Source organism: Pantherophis guttatus, chromosome 13 (assembly GCF_059756535.1).
Source record: "Pantherophis guttatus breed Tessera chromosome 13, ASM5975653v1, whole genome shotgun sequence".
In the NCBI taxonomy this organism is placed as follows: domain Eukaryota; kingdom Metazoa; phylum Chordata; class Lepidosauria; order Squamata; family Colubridae; genus Pantherophis; species Pantherophis guttatus.
In genome coordinates this window covers 21,439,358-21,461,655 of record NC_142075.1, presented here as the reverse complement: position 1 = coordinate 21,461,655, position 22,298 = coordinate 21,439,358, and the positions used below count along the sequence as shown (strand labels likewise).

Sequence of the window (22,298 nt, the reverse complement as noted above, 5' to 3'; positions counted from 1 at the left end):
GGAGGGAGGGAGGGAGGGAGGGAGGGAGATAGATGATAGATAGATAGATAGATAGATAGATAGATAGATAGATAGATACCGTGTTTCCCCAAAAATAAGACCCTGTCTTATTTTTTTTTGAACCCTGAAATAAGCGCTTGGCCTTATGCGCTCAAAAGCCCGATTGGCCTTATTATCAGGGGATGTCTTATTTTGGGGGAAACAGGGTAATGATTCTATTCCATTTCTTTGATATTAATGTAACTCTTGTCCCGCAGTGAATTGTCCATGGCGAGTTGGTTGTGACCCGTCTGACCCACACTTTGCCAGGATGCCAGAGATACTAAGTTGGTCTCTTGGCCAAATCCCTGACTAATTTTGCTTCTTGGATGAATGATAAGAGAAGGCAAAGATCCATGCAGCGAGAAAGGAAAACTGTTCCCAGAGGCAGTGGCTTAAAACCCAGTGGGCGAATCCTCTCAGGGGGGAAAAAATTGCAGGCAGAAGAAGGCAAGAACAAGAATCAAAATAGAAATGCTGAGATGGATTATGTTCTCCGCCCTGATTGTGGGATCTTCGTGTGGATCCAAATTGTGATCCCTGGGTGGATAGAGATCAGGTTTTGCCGTTTAAGGTCAACAGGGAGAAGAATAAGTAGTCTTGGATATGTTGGATGAAGAAGGACCTTGGCTATCCCAAGCTTGGGGCAAGGAGTAAGTTGAGTTCCAGCCTCTTTCTCAATCCAGGGTAGGAGGGCCAGGTCTGTAGAGAAGGCAAAAATCTGTAAGAAGGCATCTGGAGCTTTGAGTGGTAGGCTTCAAGGCAATTCCCTTTTGCCTCTTCTATTGTCTATGCTGGAGGAAGATCTCAAGGGGTTGGCTTGGCAACTTCGGCCTTGAGAGGTGGCTATTGCTTTGACCTCCATTATCGTCAATCAATTTCTTCGGCTATATCTGGAAAGAAAAGGACAATAACTTTTCAAAATTGGGATGGGCTAGTCTTCCAAGTAGGTCCAAAGTATTGGGCTGGGGAAGATGGAGACACTTCAAAGGGTAGGCTATCAGAGTCCCCTCCTTGTTGCATCCCAGTGTTAGCAACTTCGATGAGTAGACTTCCAGCTGGCTGGGGAATTCTGGGGGGGGGGGGGGTTGAAGCCCACAGATCGTAAAAACAAAACCAATCCCGTTTGTGTCACAGAATAGGGAGAAATGCATCTGCCCACCCGTGTAGAAAGAATGGGCTGGAAAAGTCAGCGCCACCCCCACCCACCCCCAAGCAAACCGCTGAGCTATGAATCCACTGGCGGTGTCCATTTTGCTGTCCAAATTCATGGGGGACCTAACCCTAACCCTAAGTGGGTTGGTCCCCCTATGGGATTTTCCCATGTATTTTACCAGGAAACGTAGATAGGATGGGGTGGAAAAGTCAGCGCCTTCCTAAGCATACTCATGAGCTGCGAATCCATTGGCGGCGTCCATTTTTCTGTCTGAATTCATGGGGACCTAACCAGTGGTGAAATCCTCCTTGGATCGCCACCGGTTTGCTGCCTGTGCATGCGTGGTGAGTGCGCACATGCGTGGTGAGCCCCAAAGGACTCTGCACGCACATGCGCAGTGCGTGCCAAATGCACGCTTTGCATGGAAAAAGAAGATTTCAGTAGGTAAGTAGAACAGCGAGGGGGGTAACAGCTGTGCTGCGCGATTTAGCTTCGCTAGAAAGCAGGATTTCCTGCTTCTAGCGAAGCTAAACCGTGCAGCACAGCTGATCGCCGGAAATACCGGTTCAGATGAACCAGTAGCTTTTTTAAACTACCAGTTCCACCGAACCAGTAGCTTTTTTAACTACCGGTTCAACTGAACCGGTAGCTAACTACCGATTTGCCCGAACTGGTAGCTTTTTAAACTACTGGTTCAGTTGAACTACCGGTTTGCCCGAAGGGGCACGAACCGGTAGCATTTCACCCCTGGACTCTAACCCTAAACCTAAGTGGGTTTGCCCCCCTATGGGATTTTCCCATGTATTTTACTAGGAAACGTAGATAGGATGGGGTGGAAAAGTCAGCACCCTCCTAAGCATAGCAATGCCCTATAAATCAGTCAGTAGTGTTCATTTTGTTTCCAAATTCATGGGGACCTAACCCTAACCTTAAGTGATTAGGGTTAGGTCCCCATAAAATAGTTTTCAGTGATTACTAGGCTTTCTCTCTCTCTCTCTCTCTCTCTCTCTCTCTCTCTCTCTCTCTCTTTCTCTCTCTCTCTCTCTCTCATTCTCTCTCGTTCAGATTTGGCTTTGAGATTATGAGCGAAGGATGAAGCCTAATCCGAGCGAGGGCAAAGCACTGTGTCCTTACTTCTGAGTCGAAATCAAAGCGGGGGGGGGGGGGGAGTCATGTAACGGAACTGCCAAGTTTAGTCACTGCCATTGGTTGCAAGAGAGGACGAAAGCGAGAGCCGCCGATTTAATCCGGATCGCTCTGTAGCCAGAACAAATGCACCACTCATTTCTGGCCTCCCACCCACCCCCTCGGTTTGAAAGGACCTGAAGCTACGACGCTGCACCTGTGTTTGCTGCAAAGCGCAACTGCCCTTACCTTCTTTGACATCCGTGTTTTTCAGAGGTTGCAAGGCTGTCCATGCAATGGGGAGGGGGAAAAAAAAAAAGAAGGCGTCAGTGGATTGAGCCCCAGAGGAGGGTGCCGAACAGAGTGAAAACAGTAGGGTGACTCTTACGGAGTCTGAACATCTCTCTAACAGTAGTTCAAAGCAAAGAGTTGGTTTTATTCTCCTGTTAGAGCAGTGTTTCTCAACCTTGGTAGCTTGAAGATGGGAGGACTTCAACTCCCAGAATCCCCCAGCCAGCGCTGCTGGCTGGGGCATTCTGGGAGTTGAAGTCCTCCCATCTTCAAGCTTCCAAGGTTGAGAAACACTGTGTTAGAGCAACTTTCAACTGTTATACGATGTACAAAAGGAAGTCCTGCACTGCCCCTTGCTGGCCACATTGTAAAACCCACAATATTCTACTTCTGGGATACCGGCAGAATGCCAAGGAATTCTCGCGCCTTTATTCGAAATCAAAACTCTCACCGCTTTCGATTTCGATACAGGAGACTATATGTAGCTCAGGGGGTTGAAATGAGGGGGGTTTCCCTCGCTGCTCTCTCTGAGTTTGGTGGCTTTCTTGTAGATGTTTCATGACCCAAACGAGGTGATACCATCAGTACTAGAAAGGAGCAGAGTTTGGAGGGAGGAGGATGACTGAGAGGGAGATTGGGGAGGGGAGAGGGAGGGGGAGGACAACGATGACTTTAGGGTCCTAGATGCTCTCTAAACTTGGTGGCTTTCTTGCACATATTTCATTACCAAACTAGGTAACATTATCAGTGCTAATAAGGAGTGGAGTTTGCTCCCACTTTATATTCTGGTGACTTGCCCTATCTGTGTTGGTTGAGGTCATCCTGGGCTGTTTACTGTCTTCTTTGGCAGTTCCTTGATTGGGGTATTGTTTATTTCTTGATTTTTGGTCCGATGTTAATCTGGGTGTTCAGCTATGCTCATCTGAGTGTTGATTGCTGGTGGGGAGGTTTTGGATCCCGTTTTGGACTTTTTGTTCCCTTTTGGGCTTCTGGATTGTCACTTTTGCCCGGTATGTAGATGTTGTTTATGACCATAAAACAACAGGAAATTACAGTCCTTGACTTATGACCGATTGCTTAGTGACCATTCGAAATTACAACCCACCTGCCAAGAGGACTTACAACCTGCATCCAACGTTTTGACAGTCACTGGCCCTCTATTGTGGTTTCACAATCACACCTTAGATGAGTTGTGTGCCCAATATTACTATCTTTTTTTTTTTTTTTTTTGCTGGGTTCATTAAGCAAACCACTGCTGCTCTTAAATGAATCACACCGTCGGTAAACAAATCCGGCTTCCCTCCATTGGCTTTGCTTGTTGGAAGGTTGTAACTTCGAATGGTCACTAAATGAATGGCTGCAAGTCGAGGACTATTTTGTACTCTGAGAACAGCCAAGCGCAGAGGTATGTCTGGAAGTATCAATCAAGGACTGATAGAAGATCAAACTGTTGTCTGACCTGTTTTGGAACCTTCTCCGTCATTTAACTCCTCTAGTCCTGAAGGAGGAAAAAAGATCAGGTTAAAAAAAAAAAAAATGAATGAACCAGCCTAGACCTGCCATCCGTGCGAAATTTGCTGGAAGGCTTGCAAATCCATCTTGTCAAAGATCGACTCATGAGGCAGGACTCTGGGTTGGATCAAAGGTGGAAAACTGAAACTGGCTGATGGCCAACTCAAGCAAGCCATCATTGCCCCAACATCCTCTGGGAATAGCAATAGCACTTAGACTTATATACCGCTTCACAGTGCTTTTACAGCCCCCTCTAAGCGGTTTACAGAGTCAGCCTCTTGGCCCCCAACAATCTGGGTCCTCGGAAGGAGGGAAGGTTGAGTCAACCTTGAGCCGGTCAGGATTGAACTCCTGGCAGTGGACAGAGTTAGCCTGCAATGCTGCATTCTAACCACTGGAAGGGAAGGGAAGGGAAGGGAAGGGAAGGGAAGGGAGGGAGGGAGGGAGGAAGGAAGGAAGGAAGGAAGGAAGGAAGGAAGGAAGGAAGGAAGGAAGGAAGGAAGGAAGGAAAATAGCGATAGCCCTTAAAACTTATATACCGCATCACAGTGATTTACAGTCCCCTCTGAGAGGTTTGCAGAGTCAAACTCTTGCCCCCAACAATCTGGGTCCTCATTTTACCCACCTCGGAAGGATGGAAGGCTGAGTCAACCTTGAGCCAGTCAGGATCAAACTCCTGGCAGTGGACAGAGTTAGCCTGCAATGCTGCATTCTAACCACTGGAAGGGAAGGGAAGGGAAGGGAAGGGAAGGGAAGGGAAGGGAAGGGAAGGGAAGGGAAGGGAAGAAGGAAGGAAGGAAGGAAGGAAGGAAGGAAGGAAGGAAGGAAGGAAGGAAGGAAGGAAGGAAGGAAGGAAAATAGCGATAGCCCTTAAAACTTATATACCGCATCACAGTAATTTACAGTCCCCTCTGAGAGGTTTGCAGAGTCAAACTCTTGCCCCCAACAATCTGGGTCCTCATTTTACCCACCTCGGAAGGATGGAAGGCTGAGTCAACCTTGAGCCAGTCAGGATCAAACTCCTGGCAGTGGGCAGTATTAACCTGCAATGCTGCATTCTAACCACTGGAAGGGAATGAAGGAATGAAGGGAGGGAGGGAGGGAGGGAGGGAGGGAGGAAGGAAGGAAGGAAGGAAGGAAGGAAGGAAGGAAGGAAGGAAGGAAGGAAGGAAGGAAATTTAAGGCGCGCTTAAGACTTTCTTATTTCATCAAGCTGGCCTGGCCTAAACCTTTTCCCCTTTTAAATGTAAATTTTAATTTGTTTTTAAATTATTGGGTATTTTAAATTTGTCTCAGCCAAATTATTTAATTCATTTTTATTCTATTTTAAATTTTTGTATTTATGTGTTTTATTCTGTGGCTGTTCACCGCCTTGAGTCCTTCGGGAGTAGGGCGGTATATAAATCCAATAAACTAAACTAACTAAACTAAACTTAGACTTATAAACGGCTGCTTTACAGCCCTCTCTAAGTGGCTTACAGAGTCAGCCTATTGCCCCCAACAATCTGGGTCCCCATTTTACCGACCTCAGAAGGATGGAAGGCTGAGTCAACCTTGAGCCTGGTGAGATTCGAACTGGCAAATTGCAGTCAGCAGAAATACCCTGCCCTACTGCATTCTAACCACCGCGGCTCTTGGTGGAAATGCTTTGTTCTATCTTCGATACGGTTTAATTTTTTGAACAACGAGGAGATGTTAGAGCTGCGTAGTAGCACCTCTCTGCAAATCCCTTCAACCGATGTTTTTCAATCTTGGTAACTCTTAAGATGGGTGGACGTCAACTCCCAGAATTCTGGGAGTTGACGTCCATCCATCTTCACGTTTCCAAAGCTGAGTAACACTGCTTTGAATTTTTTTTTTTATTTGATTTATATGCCGCCCTTCTCCGGAGACTCAGGGCGGCTTACAATGCGCTAAGCAATAGCCTTTATGCTTTTGTATATTTATACAAAGTCAGCTTATTGCCCCCACAACTGGGTCCTCAATTTATCTACCTTAGAAAGGATGGAAGGCTGAGTCAACCTTGAGCCTGGTAAGATTCGAACCTGCAGTAATTGCAGGCAGCTGGTCTTAATAACCAGCTTAATAACAGGGTGCCTTAGACCACTGTACTACCAAGGCTCTTCAAGAATTAAAGGCATTCTTCCCCAGGACCGTGAGGCAATTGTAAAAGACAGCCACGAACACGCATACCAAAAAGACACGGCTGCTTTCAAGAGTTGCAGACAGATGCTAGCTTCCCAGCCCTACGAAGCATCTTGCCTTCAAATTCCAAGCAGCGCATCGCCCTGGAAATATCTGGGGGAGCATGGGGGGGGGGGGTTGGGGGAGTTGAACAGGTGTTCAATGCATGCGTTCAATGCGGAGCGAAGCTAATTTGCCAGAGATGGCTAAAATCTCTGCATATTTGAAGGACCGTTCGAATGAAAGATATGTACCGGAATGGAGAAGATGGATTGACTATACACAAAACAAATACGGGACTAAAAAGTTGCAAATAGCTTATGAATGAAATATTTAGATGATTTTTCTTTTTACTTTGACATTTTGGTACCTAGGGCGGAGTTAAAGAGTAAGGGGAAGTTAAGAGTTTATAGTTAGTTTGCTTATGTTAGATTATGTTTGTTAAATGCAATACCCTGTATTTTGCTCTGGGAAGTCGGGGGGGCGGGAGGGAGAGGGGAAGGGGGGGGAAGGGGGGGGAATTTGTTTGTAAAACATTTTAAAACTTTTCAATTAAAAAAAAAAAAAAGACGAAGCGAAGCCTACGCGCGGGTAACTCTTACCGGCTTTCGCTTTCTCCTCTTTGCAACTTTGCCGGATTTTCTTCTGGCAGACGTACGCCAGGACGATCAGAAGGAGGACAAGGCAAATCGACAGCCCCACCGTGACCCACAGAGCTACTGCCGGGAAGAGAAGGTGTTGTCCTGGAAGGAGACAAGAGAAGGAAAAACGGGGGTGGGATGACACTGTGATTGCCAACGCCCTGGAGCGGGATGACCCAAGGAAAACTCCACCACGTGGGCTCGATGCCACACCACATACCACACGGGCCGCAAAGAGCTGTTGGCTGCCAAGAGTTTACTTAGAATCCAAAGCCCCCTAATGATGTAGCTAAATGCTTCAATTGCCGCCGTTTCCCAAGACTTCCCAGGAAACAGCAGGTTGAATTACCCTATAAAACACTTCATTAACCTTTAAATAATTATGCTAATAAATTCAAATAAATGCTGATCTATCACCCTTTGCTTGGAGAAGGAGGAGGAGGAGGAGGAGGAGCTGAGCAAGGAGGCATTCAGCTTAACGGATTCCCTACATGGCTCTCCGTCGACGGGAAGTTTCGGATGTTGGCAAGGGGACTTCGTGTCTGCCGATGTTTTTCAGCGGGCTTTTATCCTCACCCACATGGGTTGCCTGGTAAACGGCATCCTCTTTGTTATGGAGGAGGGGGGAAAAGATTTTTGCCCCCTCTTTTACCCAGACTTAAACGTTGGTGGTGTCAGGCGCACGCAAACAGAGCTATACCAGAGGTGGGTTTCAGCAGGTTCTGACCAGCTCTGGAGAACCGGTAGCGGAAATTTTGAGTAGTTCGGAGAACCGGTAAATACCACCTCTGACTTAATGTAGGTAAAGCGGGTCCAGCTAGATGATCACTGAAGGGCCCTCTTTATTCATAGTATTGTAAGAAAGAAAATGTGCTTGTTTAAGCAAATGTATCCAGTTGAAATAGTACAAAGGCAGACAAATTCCTTTGAAGTAGAAACATTCTATAAGAGGGGCCCCTCAATTGTCAGAGATAGAGACATTTGGTGATATACAGTTTGAAGGTTAAAGAGACCAAGGATAACCACATGAAGTATCAACAAGAGATAATTTGAATCTATGCTTCGGTGATTTACAAGAAGAATTATGACTGTTTGGCAAAGATAATGTAACAAACTTAGTAATTAGAAAAATGTCATTTGATGTAACGAATGTCTGCAATGATAAAACTGCTGAGTTAACAGAATCCTTTGTTTGAAAATGTATAAAACTGTGGTCTCAGAATCATAAGTTGTTCAAAGCTTCATGTACAAAACTGGCTCTGAACCCATTGCGCAATACACTGTCTCTGACTAACCTAGGAAAGTTGTGTTGGTCTCATCATTCCACAACAGACTGGCTCTGCCCCCATCTATTCTCTGCCTCCCGAGTCCCAGCTGATCGGGAGAAAATGGGGATTTTACAGTATCCTTCCCCTGCCACGCCCACCAAGCCACACCCACAGAACCAGCAGTAAAAAAAATTTGAAACCCACCACTGCCTCCCGCCCGCGTTTTTTGGCACTCAGTGCCAAAAAGGTTCACCATCACTGGTCTAGAAAATCAGCTAAGTTAAACTAGCGAGAGATTTTTTTTAAAAAAAATAAAAATAAAAAATAAAAAGGAGGGCGCGTTGGAAATTGGGCGCCCTGTGCTTTTAGAAGCACCAAGAAATTCACTGTCGGGCCTGTGTTGAAATTCCTCATATGAAAAAGAGCTTGATTATTTCTGACGTGCTGCCAAGCCACCGCTGCTTTTTAAGAAGCTGGAATCTGTTCCAAGTTTTAAGACAAGGCTCCAAAGATGGAAGAGCACAATGGGGACATCTGTTTGCAAAGTACGTTTTCTTTTAATTAGCGAAGGGAAACTTAACACGGCTGATTTGGCCAAAGGTTTGTTCCCATTCAAGGAAATTCCAGTCCCAGGTGACAGAACGCTTAAAGAGGGTTGTTTTTATTCCTTCTCCCAACCACTTACAGGTACTGCCTTGACTTACAATAGCTGGGTATGTCTAGTCTGATGAAAAGAAGGACTAGGGATCACATGATAGCAGTTTTCCAGTATTTGAGGGGCTGCCACAAAGAAGAGGGGGTCAAGCCTTCCGCCGGGCCCTTAAAACCTTCTTTGTCCAGCAAGCCGGGCTGGCCTAACACTTCTTTAAATGTTTTTAATTGTTTGTTATTGTTTTTAATTATGGGGCCAAATTTATATATATATATCTTTTTAATTGTATTTTAATGTTTGTAGTTTATGCTTTTACTTGGCTGTTCACCGCCCTGAGTCCTCAGGAAGAAGGGCGGTATACAAATTTAAAAATAAATAAATAAATAAATATAAATATAAATAATATAAATATAAATATAAATATAAATATAAATATAAATATAAATATAAATATAAATTAAATATAAATATAAATATAAATAAATAAATAAATAAATAAATAAATAAATAAATAAATAAATAAAGCTATTGTCCAAAGCACCTGAAGGCAGGACAAGAAGCAACGGATGGAAACTAATCGAGGAGAGAAACAACTTAGAACTAAGGAGAAATTTCCTGATGGTGAGAACAATTAACCAGTGGAACAACTTGCCTCCAGAAGTTGTAAATGCTCCAACTCTGGAAGTTTTTAAGAAGATGTTGGATAACCATTTGTCTGCAATGGTCTAGGGCAGTATTGGCGAACCTTTTAGACACCGAGTTCCCAAACTGTGCGTGCACGTATGGTGAAACTAAAAGGTGCACATGTGCGCAGACATGTGTGAACATGCACATGCGTGGGCATGCACGCATGTGCAGCAGGGAACCGAAGACCAGCTGGCCAGTGGGAGGCCGGGCATCCCAACACTGGCAGCAGAAACGGCTCTGCGTGTCACACTACTGTTTTAACTACTCAAAATTTCCGCTACCGGTTCTCCAGAACCTGTTAGAACCTGCTGGATTTCACCCCTGGTCCCACCCTACTGGGCTCCATCGAGTGGCATCGTGTGTTTAACCAAAATGTTTATGCTCCCGAAGGGACCTTCTCTCACAAAGCAGCGATTGCTGTGCCAAGGACAATTAAACCCTAATTAATGTTACCATCAAGTGAAGGAGGTTAGCGAGAACTTGGGAGAAGTCTATAAAAATTGAAATGGCTCGAAGACATCTGGAAAGCCAGGAAATGTAGGTTGGCAAGGCAAGCGGGCGTCAGACTGCTCGGAGGGGAAAAGGTCAGACTTTCCCGAAAGCTGATCCTTTGGAAGGCTGTAATCCTACACTGGGCTCTTGTCTTGGCAGGTTTGGGAAATAACAGTGGTTTATTTGCTTAAGGTAAAATTAAAGATTCCCCTCGCACATATGTGCTAGTCGTTCCCGACTCTAGGAGGGCGGTACTCATCTCCGTTTCAAGGCCGAAGAGGCAGCGCTGTCCGAAGACGTCTCCGTGGTCATGTGGCCGGCATTACTCAACGCCAAAGGCGCACGGAATGCTGTTAGCTTCCCACCAAAGGTGGTCCCTCTTTTTCTACTTGCATTTTTTACCTGCTTTCGAACTGCTAGGTTGGCAGAAGCTGGGACAAGTCATGGGAGCTCACCCCGTTACGCGGCACTAGGGATTCGAACCGCTGAACTGCCCACCTTTCGATCGACAAGCTCAGCGTTTTAGCCACTGAGCCACCGCGTATCATACCTATTATATATGATAAGAACATTATCACTATATATAACATTAGCGTATGATAAGAATGTGGCAAAGAGAATTAAACGTATCCGCACAGTCTTGATTAATTGATTGCAACACATTCTTGATTAAATTATATTTCCATTGATATATAATTTTAGGGTGTTATTCCCGAAAAAAAGGAGTGTTATTAGCTAGTTTTAGAAAATACACTTTTCCCAAAAGGTTTCCACAATTTTGGCCACTTCTGTTGTAATTCTGTACAATTTTGTCCAGAAACTGTGGAGTAATTCTTGCTTAATATAGAGCTTTGTAACAGCTTAGGGAAGCCCAACCGATTATTTACAAGCTCAACTCATCTCTTGATTTCCAGTTCTCCTTTGCAGATGGCCTCTCCTGCGGGTGCCAGAATTAAACCTCTGGCATTGTCACTTGCAACCTCCTAAAGATGTACGAGGTTGTGAAATCTTGTAAGGTTTTGGCCAATGTTAGACCAGTGGTGAAATCTAAAATTTGTTACTACCGGTTCTGTGAGCGTGGCTTGGTGGGGTGGGGGGTGGGGGTAATGTGACTGGGTGGGCATGGCCAATTATTATTTTTTTTTACTTTTAAAACCATTTTTTTTCTACAACCTCAGAAGAGGTTGTAAAAAAAATGCTTTCAAAAGGCTCTGGCGATCCCAGCTGAGTTGCCTGATTGACAGAGGCTTTTTTTTTCTTTTAAATGCCTCTGATGATCAGGCAACTCAGCTTGGATTGTCAGAGGCATTTAAAAGGAAAAAAAGGGTTTTTTTTTTTTCTTTTAAAAGCCTTTGATGATCCCAGCTGAGCCGCGTGATCATCAGAGGCTTTTTTTTTTTTTTTTACTTTTAAAAGCATTTTTTCGGCCGAAGAGGTTGTAGAAAAAATGCTTTTAAAAGTAAAAAAAAAAAAAAAGCCTCTGATGATTGTGCAGCTCAGCTGGACATGAGAGGGAGGGCAGGGATTTTTGCTACTGATTCTCCGAACCATCCGCCTCCATCGCTACCGGATCGGGCGATCCAGTCCAAACCAGGAACATTTCATCCCAGATGTAGACCCCTACAGCCAATGTAGATCCCTACTCACCGACTATCCCAGATTTCACCCTGTCCCCAAAAGGCACAAACCTGTGATAGTGACGGAAGCATGAGTCACCTCTTGAAGCAAAGGATTCTTGATCAGGCAACTGTAGGTGCTGTTGGGTTCAAGCACCACCTGCAGGACACTCTGGACGTCGAAGAGACCCTGCTCATTGGCCACCTGGGAGGTGGTGATGTTGTCGGTGATATTGTTGCCGTGGCCATCTTGCCAGAGCACAACAGCTTCAGGGTACCCCGAAAAGCTGTGGCATCTCACTTTGACCAGGTCACCGGGCTTCAGGTTCTTGCTGGGTTCCAAATTGACGTTTGGCTTGGAGTAGGTAGCTAAAACGGGAGAAGAATGGATGAGAGAGGATTTGGGACCAAACCCAGGTCAATACAGGTTGTCTATCAACTTGCAAAGCTTTCAAGTTGCCATGAGCAGGAGGGAGGGAGAACTGATAGAGCTGATTGATTTCCCAAACTGAAGTGCATTCCATATATTCTTCCTGACCGCAATCAGAAGGAGGGTGTTAGGTTTCACAGCCAGCCAAAGTGGTTAATTGGAGAATGTGATTTATGACATGGCCAGAGAGGAGGGGAGAGACAGGGTCATAGGGGAACGTAAATCTACGTAGGATCAGTCCTAACTGCATCCGAGTATTGCCGGAATGTTGCTCCTAATAAATGGCTATATTTCCTTTGAAGTTTGGATCATGGCTCATGAATTAATTAGGGCATCTTTCGGAAACTTGACATAGTCCTTGACTTACAATCATTTAGTTAGCGACTGGAATTGGGTATGTCTAGTTTGGTGAAAAAGAAGGTCTACAAGGGGAGACATGATAGCAGCATTCCGATATTTGAGGGGCTGCCCCAAAGAAGAGGGAGCCAAGCTATTCTGCAAAGCACCTGAAGGCAGGACAAGAAGCAACGGATGGAAACTAATCAAGGAGAGATCTAAGGATAACTAAGGAGAAATGTCTTGATATTTAGAACAATTAATCGGTGGAACAATTTGCCTCCAGAACTTGTGGGTGTTTCAAAACTGGAGGTTTTTAGGGAAGAAATTGGGCAGCCATTTGACTGAAATGAAATAGGGGCAGGGGGTTGGATTAGAAGATTTCCAAGGTCCCTTCCAACTTTCGGTATGTAAATGAGGAGGCTGGAGAAGATGTGGTGCCAGAGGCGGGGATTCAGCCAGGGCCTTCAGAACCTCCAGAAGCTCCCTTAAGTGAAGAGGACAAAGAGGAGGAGCCTCTTCTCGATGCATGGGCGTGCAGAGCTGCCAAAAGGCAGGAGTGGCTCCTTAGGAGGAGGTCTCCTCGAGAGTAAGGCTTGGGGCTAATTGGCCACTCCCTTAGCCTATTTAAGGAGGAACACCGACTGAAGCAATTTGCAGGGAACAACTTCGTTCACATACCTTCGTGTCTTGTCTTGCTTATCTTATCAGCTTCCTGCAAATTGCATTCTGGGCATTCTGCCAACCACAGTAAGCTTTCAGTTATTATCCTTTGAATTCTTGGCGGCTGTTAATGCAGTTAATTAACAGCCGTTGTTGTAAAAGACCGGTTTATTTAGTAAATTAAGGTTTGAACGGACTTTGTGTGTGCTGCGTTCTTTGGGGTCCGTAGCTGGGGCACAGCACTCAAAGCTTACCTGCCATTTTCAGACTCACAGCCGCCCTGCTGAAGTCCCGCACTTTGACGAAGCAGGTGAAGCTCCCTTCGTCGGAAATCTGCACCTGGCGTAGGAGCAGGGACATGTTGCCGTGGGCCAGCTGGTCATAGAAGAGGGCGGTGCGGTTGGCGTAAGTGCTGCCCTGGTAGGCCGGCTGGTCCTGGCCTTCCGTGAAGCTGTGCACCAGCTGGTTGGTGTCGGTCACCTGCCAGAAGAGGCTGAGCTCATTCAGAGTGAAGTTGGACTCCGGCGAGAAGGAACAGTGGAGAACGGCGTCTTGGCCAACCAAGGCCACCACGGGGTCTTCGGAGACCTTGATCTCCATGGCTCCTGATGGGGAAGAGGACAACACAACGCTTAAGACACTGGTGACATCCAAATTTTTTTACTACCAGTTCTGTGGGCGTGGCTTGGTGGGCATGGCAGGAGAAGGATACTGCAAAATCCCCATTCCCATCCCACTCCAGGGGAAGGATACTACAAAATCTCCATTCCTTCCCCACTCCAGGGGAAGGATACTGCAAAATCCCCATTCCCTTCCCACTCCTGGGGGAAGGATACTACAAAATCTCCATTCCCTCCCCACTCCTGGGGAAAGGATACTGCAAAATCTCCATTCCCACCCTACTCCAGGGGAAGGATACTGCAAAATCTCCATTCCCTACCCACTCCAGGGGAAGGATATTGCAAAATCCCCATTCCCCTCCCCACTCTGGGGGAAGGATACTGAAAAATCTCCATTCCCTCCCCACTCCAGGGGAAGGATACTGAAAAATCTCCATTTTCTCCCACCCACTCCAGGGGAAGGATATTGCAAGATATCCATTCCCACCCCACTCTGGGGCCAGCCAGAGGTGGTGTTTGCTGGTGGGTGGGTGGGTGGGGGGTGTTTGGGGATTGTTGTGTGTGTTGCACCTGGTCTTTGGGTGTTAAGTGAATTTCGTTGTATGGGTATACTATGTATACACGTACAATGACAATAAAGTTATTATTATTATTATTATTTAAGACGCACCTGACTTTCTGCTTTCTTTTTGGCATCCAGCTTAGAAGTGCAGAAGACTCTCTTCTGGAGAGACCCTGGTTCTGTTCACACCCAACTTTGGATACCAAAATCCCCAATGAGGAATAGCCTGAAGTCTAGAGGAACGGTACCCACATCGGAACAACATCCAGCAGCCAAATAGAAAAGGATGATGATTTTTTTTTAAAAAAAAAATCACACAACAACCCAGAAGCTCAGATGTTCACCTCTAGATGTCAGTCTAGCTTCATCACATCGGCTTTATGCCTCTTAGTAGCTCTGGATGCATTTGGGGGGAGGGAGACCGAGCTGACTCCGAGTGTCAACAATCCAGAGCAGGGGTCTCCCACCTTGACAACTTTAAGCCTGGTGGACTTCAACTCCCAGAATTCTCAACTCTCACCTTTGCTGGCTGGGGAATTCAACTCCCAGCTTTGCTGGCTGGGGAATTCTGGGAGTTGAAGTCCTCCAGGTTTAAAGTTGCCAAGGTTGGAAATCCCTGGTCCAAAGAACTAAAAGACACTGAAATCTTTCATTCATGCACATACGTGCTTTGATGAGAGCAAAGAACCAGTCAGATGTTCGATACGGGACTGCCACTGAGATAGGTGAAGCTTCCAAGAAGATTAGAAAAGCTTTTGACGCTGGGAGTGGAGAAGAAATGGGTTCACTATGACAGGTAGTCCTCAATTTACGACCGCAATTGGGGTCAGAATTTCCATTGCTAAGCAAGAAGGTTGTTAAGTGAGTTGCACCCGATTTTTGCTACACTTGCCACAGCAGTTGCTATCCGAGCCCTACTACTCTTTGGAAAACTGGGTTGGGGTCCTTTCTGAAACATTTCCCATGCCCTACCACCTTCTGTGGGTAGAGGTACCTTTAACACACAGGTTATAAGGTCTCACCTTCTTCTCTTTCCAGAGCATTCCCACAGATCAGGACACTTCAACGAGGTTAAGGTTAAGGATGACCTATATCTCCTTATGGTTCTGAAATTGTTATATGATGCCAATAAAGGGGAATCTTTGTAGCTCAGGGTTGAAATGAGGGGTTCTTGGTGCTCTCTGAACTAGGTGGTTTTCTTGCAGAAGTTTCGTGACCCAACAAGGTAACATCATCAGTGCTAGAAGAGAGGGGGGTTGCAGAGAAAAGGGAGGAGGAGGAGGAGGAGGAGGAGGAGGAGGAGGAGGAGGAGGAGGAGGAGGAGGAGGAGGAGGACGACGACTGTGGGATCCTTGGTGTTCTCTGAACTCGGTTGGTTTTCTTGCAGACATTTCATGACCCAACAAGGTAACATCATCAGTGCTAGAAGAGAGGGGGGGCTGCAGAGAAAAGGAGGAGGAGAAGGAGATGAAGAGGAGGAAGAAGAGGAGGAGGAGGAGGAAGACTGTGAGGTCCTTGGTGCTCTCTGAGCCTGATCCCTGCAGATGTCTCATGATCCAACTAGATAACATCCTCAGTGCATCAGAAGGAGATATATGTCATCCTTAATCAAATCAAACTTGGAACCGGGAAGACAGAAGTTAGGAAGGCAAGTCCATGACGCTCCTCTTACTTACCTAACCAGGTGGGCAGGAGAAAACCCAGAAGCAGCAACTGGACACACAGCTTCCATGCAAAGGAAGAGTCCTGGGAGCCAGGAGGCCCGCAAGCATTGGGGAACATGGTCATGAGAAAGCGGTGATCCTCTTCCTGAAGGAAAACCAAACAGGGTAAGACCGACCTATGCAAAACACCAGGTTTATTCATGATACATAGAGAACTCTACGAGTTGTGGACAATCCAAGCACATTGATGGGTTGATACCACGAAATCCTTTTTTTTATATATAAAAAGTTTTTTTTTTAATTTTTATAAACAAAACAAACATACATCATCTGAGTACATCTTTTGTGTCCTCTCCCTATTCCTCAATTATTTCACGTCTCTTAATATTTATCATTTCATTTATTATGCCATTTCTCCCACCTTCAACATCAAGTCAGCTCAAGAACATCCTCACAACCAATTCCAAATAAATTCTCACCAACCTCCGAAGGATAAGATTGACAAATTAAACTCTTTTTCAGGGAGGGTTTTTTTTTTTTTTTTTTTTTTTAAAAGAGAAATTGCCATATATTTCAGACTATAAGATGCTCCGAAGTATAAGACGCATCTAACTTTTGGGGAGGAAAACAAGAAAAAAAAAAAAAATCAGCCTCTGCCTCCCAGCAATTTGCCTCCTTGCAGCAAACAGCCTGGTCAGCTTCAGCACAGCCTGAATTTCAGTTAGAAGATTGAAACACAACTTAGTACTGTGCCAGGTACCTACTTTTCGGAGTATAAAATGCACTCCCCCCACCCTAAAAAAGTGGGTGGAAATGTCTGTGCCTCTTATACAGTGAATGTTGCTGAAGCCCCGCCCACCTGTCGGCCCCTACCCTTCGGCCTCTGCCTCCCAGCAATTTACCTCTTTGCAGCAAACAGCAAACAGCATGGTGAGTTTCAGCACAGCCTGATTTAGCACGAGCAGCTGATTGGCGGTTGGATCTGCCTCCCAGAATACCAATGATCAGCTGTTCCAGGCTGCTGGGATTGCCGTCGTCCACTGGTCTCGGCGGCGCCCATCACCACTGTCACCTATCGCCGCTTCCACATGCTCCATTTTCGGTCTCCGCGCGTCCCATTTTCGACCCGTTCCAGGTGGCGGGGATCGCCGCCACTTCTGCCTATCCCCACAGCCTGGAACAGCTAATAGGCGGTATTCCAGGAGGCCGATCCAACCGTCAATCAGCTGCTCGTTCTAAATCAGGCTGTGCTGAAGCTGACCAGGCTGTTTGCTGTTTGCTGCAAAGAGGTAAATTGCTGGGAGGCAGAGGCCAACAGGTGGGGGCCGACGGGTGGGCGGGGCTTCAGCAACATTCACTGTATAAGAGGCACAGGCATTTCCACCCACTTTTTTTTTGGTGTGTGTGGGGGAATTGCATCTTATACTCCGAAAAGTAGGTACTACCTGGCACAGCACTAAGGTGTGTTTCAATCTTCGAACTGAAATTCATTTCTCCCCAGGAAGACCCATCGAATGTTCTGCAGGGAGTTCTATCAGCTTCTTTCTTCTGCTGTCTTTCCCCCACCCACTCTTGGCTCTCTAATTATGATTGTGACAAGCCTATTTATTTGACATCATCAGGAACGTTCTATTTATAAGGTCTTCTGGGTTTATATTTTTAGCCTCCTTCTACCAGGATTCTCCTGCTTTCCCTTTCCCTTACCAACAAAACCCTGTAATTGTCAAGGCTATTTTCTTTTCCTGCCAGCAAAGCGCGCCAGCTGCATTACACGGCAGAAAATTCAAGTGTGCAAGATAAGCGCACAATGCCAAATTCTCCTAAAAGGCAGCCAGGGATTGGGGGGGGGGGGGGGAAATACACGCAAGCTTAGAATGACATAATATTCTTCCCCCTCTGGAATTGTGCTTGGACGGTCGTCTTAAAAGTCTAACGCCCCAATTCAACGCATAATCTAATGTTGTATCTAAATTGGGACACTGGATTTTGAAATGCTTGCTTCCATCCACCCACCGAGTCACCTTTCCTGTGTGATTGTGCAAACAATCTATCTCTGCACTAGCCTTGGCAAGCCCAGCTGTCTTGTGCATTCCTCAAAACATGCAAAGAGCCATCAGAAAAGAACAGTCTGGTCCCAGGACTATTAGTCAGGCCCCTTCTTTGCAGAAGTGAAATTTACAAAGCTCGGGAAATCCGCCTTCAACGTCCTTGGCTTAAAAAAAAAAAAAATCAGAAGCATGATTTTAGTTTTAAAAAAGAAGTGAGTTGGAATGACGCTCTTCGGGATCATTGGCCAACCATGAGGGCTGAAAATGGTTGCAAGCGATAAAGCCAAAAGATCTAGAGAAGGTTATGTTGGTCTATGTGCTCCCATTGAATTAATCATTGGAAGCTCCTCCTTGTATACTGTACAAATCAAAAAGAGGGCTGTGAAAGTATTTACAGACCCCTCGCATCCTGGACATAAACTGTTTCAACTCCTACCCTCAAAACGACGCTATAGGACACTGCACAACAGAACAACTAGACACAAGGACAGTTTTTTCCCGAACGCCATCACTTTGCTAAACAAATAATTCCCTCAACACTGTCAAACTATTCACTAAGTCTGCATTACTATTAATCTTCTCATCATTCCCATCACCCATTTCCTCCCACTTATGACTGTATGACTGGAACTTGTTGCTGTATCCTTACGATTTAGATTGTTTCCTAGTAGGATTTGATTGCTTATTTGTACCCTATGACTATCATTAAGTGTTGTACCTTACGATTCTTGATGAAGGTATCTTTTCTTTTTTGTACACTGGGAGCATATGCGCCAAGACAAATTCCTTGTGTGTCCAATCACGCTTGGCCAATAAAATTCTATTCTATTCTTCTCAAAGGTGTAAATGTCTAGTTTAATGAAGAGAAGGACTAAGGGTGACATGATAGCAGTCTTCCTATATCTCAGGGGCTGCCCCAAAGAAGAGGGGTCAACCTGTTCTCCCAAGGACCTGAAAGCAGGACAAGAAGCAATGGATGGAAATTAATTAAGGAGAGAAACAACCTGGAATTAAAGAGACACTTCCTAACAGTGAGAACAATTAACCAATGGAAAGACTTGACTCCAGAATTGTGGGTGCTTCAATACCAGAAGTCTTTAAGAGGAGATTGGACAGCCATTTGTCTGAAATGGTATAGGGTTTCCTGCCTAATCAGGGGGCTGGACTAGAAGACCTCTAAAGTCCCTTCCAATATTCTGTTCAATTACACTAACTATGGAAACTGACCAACCCTATTTAACTAGAGAAAAGATTGCTCTCGCTTCGGCTCCTTGATCATTCTGTCCCCTGGACCTAATGACATCTTCTTGGTCTCTGGAGAGGAGATGGTGAAAAGAGCCATCTAACCAATCTTGCATAATGAAGTCATCCCACCAAAGGAAACAGATGGCCAGCTGTGCCGCCACAGAGGCGTCCTACCCAAAGGGAGATTTCAGGAAGTGAGGAAGGATAGTTTGAATGACACACACCAAGAGACAGGCACCCTTTGAACCCTGGCATTCCCACCAGAGGCTGGGAAGTGCTTTCGCCCAGACGGCACAGAGTTAGATTGGGTTAATTCTCCAACTGAGCCCAAGAAAGTGCTTTTCCATTCTTACGCGACCAGAACCTGATGGTCAAAAGACCACAATCTGCTTTGCTTTGCCGATTTCACCACATCCATCGGATGTGGTCATTTGTCTGGTTCCAAGCCCAGTTGGCCACATGGAAGTTCCCTGGTGTGGCCACAATTTCAGTTTTCTAAATTAATATTAGACTCTGGAGCTCCAGCTTTCCAAAAGGTAAGTAAGAGGAGGGGGAATAGAATAGAACTAAAGAGAACAGAAAATGATCAGAACAGGACAGAAGAGGGGAGGGGAGGGGAGGGGAAGGGAGGGGAGGAGAGAGAGAAGAAAAGAGAAGGGAAGGGAAGGGAAGGGAAGGGAAGGGAAGGGAAGGAGAAGAGGAGAGGAGAGGAGAGGAGAGGAGAGGAGAGGAGAGGAGGGGAGGGGAGGGGAGGGGAGGGAAGGGAAGGGAAGGGAAGGGAAGGGAAGGGAAGGGAAGGGAAGGGAAGGGAAGAGAAGAGAAGAGAAGAGAAGAGAAGAGAAGAGAAGAGAAGAGAAATTTTCCTGGGAATTTCCAAAGCCAATTTTGAAAACACACACCGACAGGAGTTCCAGTCTAAAGTACAGCTTAGGTTACATTCGCAGTCTCTGAGATGCAAATAAGTTTGTTAAACTTTTCTGCTGAATACACTGCTGTGGGTTTTTTATATATATATATATAAATATATATATCCCACAGCATGTAGCATGTAATATGTATGTATGTAAGTATGTAAGTATGTATGTATATATGCCACAATATATATACATGCTACATATATATATATACATACACACACACACACACACACACACATATATACACACTGCTCAAAAAAATAAAATTGCTACATACAGTAGTTTTGTGTTCCCTTTAGTTGTTTGAGCAGTGTGTAAACTACTGTATGTAAAGAACAAAGTATTGAATAAGGCTGTTTCATTCATTCAGATCTCGGATGTCTTCTGCTTGTGTTCCATATATATATATGCTGCATACATATAGCTTATGTATGTGTCTCAGACACATATATATACATGCCTTCTGAGCCACATCGCCGCCCTCTGCAGTGCAACCCGGATCGCAATTCGGATTCCGACCACCGCCACTGCCGCCCCTTCCCCCTTTTCGCCTCCCAGACAACAGGAGGTCATTTGTTGATTGAGGACCCCTGCCCGTTTCAAGGACCCTTCCCGACCCCCCCCCCTCGTTCTTCCCGGAGAGGAGCTGGGGGGCGCTCGTAAGGTGAAACCCCCCCTCCGGTGGGGCTGGCTGGGGGAGAAGCGGTGAAAGAACGGAGCTCTTCCCTCGCCTTGACTGCTAACTTCTCTCGAGACCTACGTGGCCGGCGGAAAAGCGGATCCGAAGCCAACGGCGGGGACGAAGCGCAAGCGAGCCGCGGCTGAGCTCAGAATTGTTTTGGGCAAGGAGGCGCGGCGACCGGGAGGGGGAGGTCAGGAAAAGCCCCTTCCAGCTGCCTTCTAGCCCCGGAGGAAGGGAGGGCGAGCGGGGTGGACAAGGCAGGGTCTGCTCCGCTTCCTTCCCTTCGGCTGCAGAGCCGTGCCTTCTTTCCCTGCGCCCCCTCCCCAAATCAGCCCGACTTACCCTGCCCCGCAATCAAAGTCCGTCCAAGTTGCGCCGGCTGGGCTGCAGCCTGGCCGGAGTCCGGCTCGCTTTACCCGATCGTCCTCCTCCCTTCTTCCTCCTCCTCCTCCTCCTCCCGCCGCCCTTCCTTTCCAGGACCGGCAGACAAGGGCGGGTCTCCTCCACCGCTTTCTGCGTACCCTCCGGGCGTGCGGGTCCCAGCTCGTCCAACAGCCCCGCCGGGCACCTCCCTGCGCCCTCGAGGGCGAGAGCCGGAGGGAGCTGAGCCCCAGTTGAAAAAGGAAAGCAATCCCAGTCCTCTGGCTTCCGGGGTGTGGAGAGCGGGGATCTGGGCACTGGATGGGGGGGGGAAGGAGGGAGGGAAGGTGGAGGGGGGCCAAGAGGGAGGAGGGGAAAGGGGAAGGGAAGGGTGGAGAGGAGAGGAGAGGAGAGGAGAGGAGAGGAGAGGAGAGGAGCTGGCGGGGAAGGAGAAGAGAAGGAGTAGGGATGGCATGTGAGCAGTGTGCCAGGGTTTGAGGGGGCTGCCCCAAGGAAGAGGGGGTCCGTTTATTTTCCAAAGCAACAAAAGGCCAGACAAGAAAGAATGGATGGAAACGCATCAAGGAGAGAAGCAACCTGGAATTAAGGAGAAACTTCCTGAGAGTGAGAACAATTTAACCAGTGGAACGACCTGCCTCCATAAGTAGTGGGTGCTCCATTTATTTATTTATTTTATTTTATTAGTCCAATTTATATGCCACCCTTCTCCGTAGACTCACGGCGGCTTGCAATGTATTAGAGCAATGGTTCTAAACCTGTGGGTCGGGACCCCTTTGGGGGGTCGAATGACCCTTTCACAGGGGTCGCCTAAGACCATTGGAAAACACATATTTTCAATGGTTTTAGGGATAATTTTATGGTTGGGGGTCACCACAACATGAGGAACTGTATTAAAGGGTCACAGCATTAGGAAGGTTGAGACCCACTGCATTATAGTAATAGCCTGCATACTTTTTATTTATATATATATATATATCTGCTTATTAGGGCTTTCGCCCCCCCCCCCCCAAGTGGAGTTGTTCTATACAAAGTTGGTTTATTGCCCCCACAATCCGGGTCCTCAATTTACCTACCTCGAAAGGATGGA

The 22,298-nt window shown here is 46.4% G+C and overlaps 1 protein-coding gene across 3 annotated transcripts; it reads right to left on the bottom strand.

Annotated features, from left to right (window-relative positions):
• Window positions 1-430: 430 nt before the first annotated feature.
• On the bottom strand, window positions 431-21,674 carry CD276 (CD276 molecule). Of its 3 annotated transcripts, none has more exons than XM_060689465.2 (8): window positions 21,173-21,674; window positions 15,951-16,083; window positions 13,347-13,697; window positions 11,736-12,032; window positions 6,910-7,050; window positions 4,071-4,109; window positions 2,570-2,605; window positions 431-932 (listed from the first exon to the last, which is right to left on the bottom strand). In XM_060689465.2, the coding sequence occupies exons 2-8, from the start codon at window positions 16,060-16,062 to the stop codon at window positions 910-912; spliced, it is 999 nt and encodes a 332-aa protein (XP_060545448.2). In that variant the 5' UTR covers window positions 16,063-16,083; window positions 21,173-21,674; the 3' UTR covers window positions 431-909. The 3 variants fall into 3 exon arrangements, with proteins under 3 accessions (XP_060545448.2, XP_087734393.1, XP_060545449.2); XM_087878267.1 differs by having other exon boundaries at window positions 21,352-21,489; XM_060689466.2 differs by lacking the exon at window positions 4,071-4,109 and having other exon boundaries at window positions 21,173-21,526.
• Window positions 21,675-22,298: the final 624 nt, after the last annotated feature.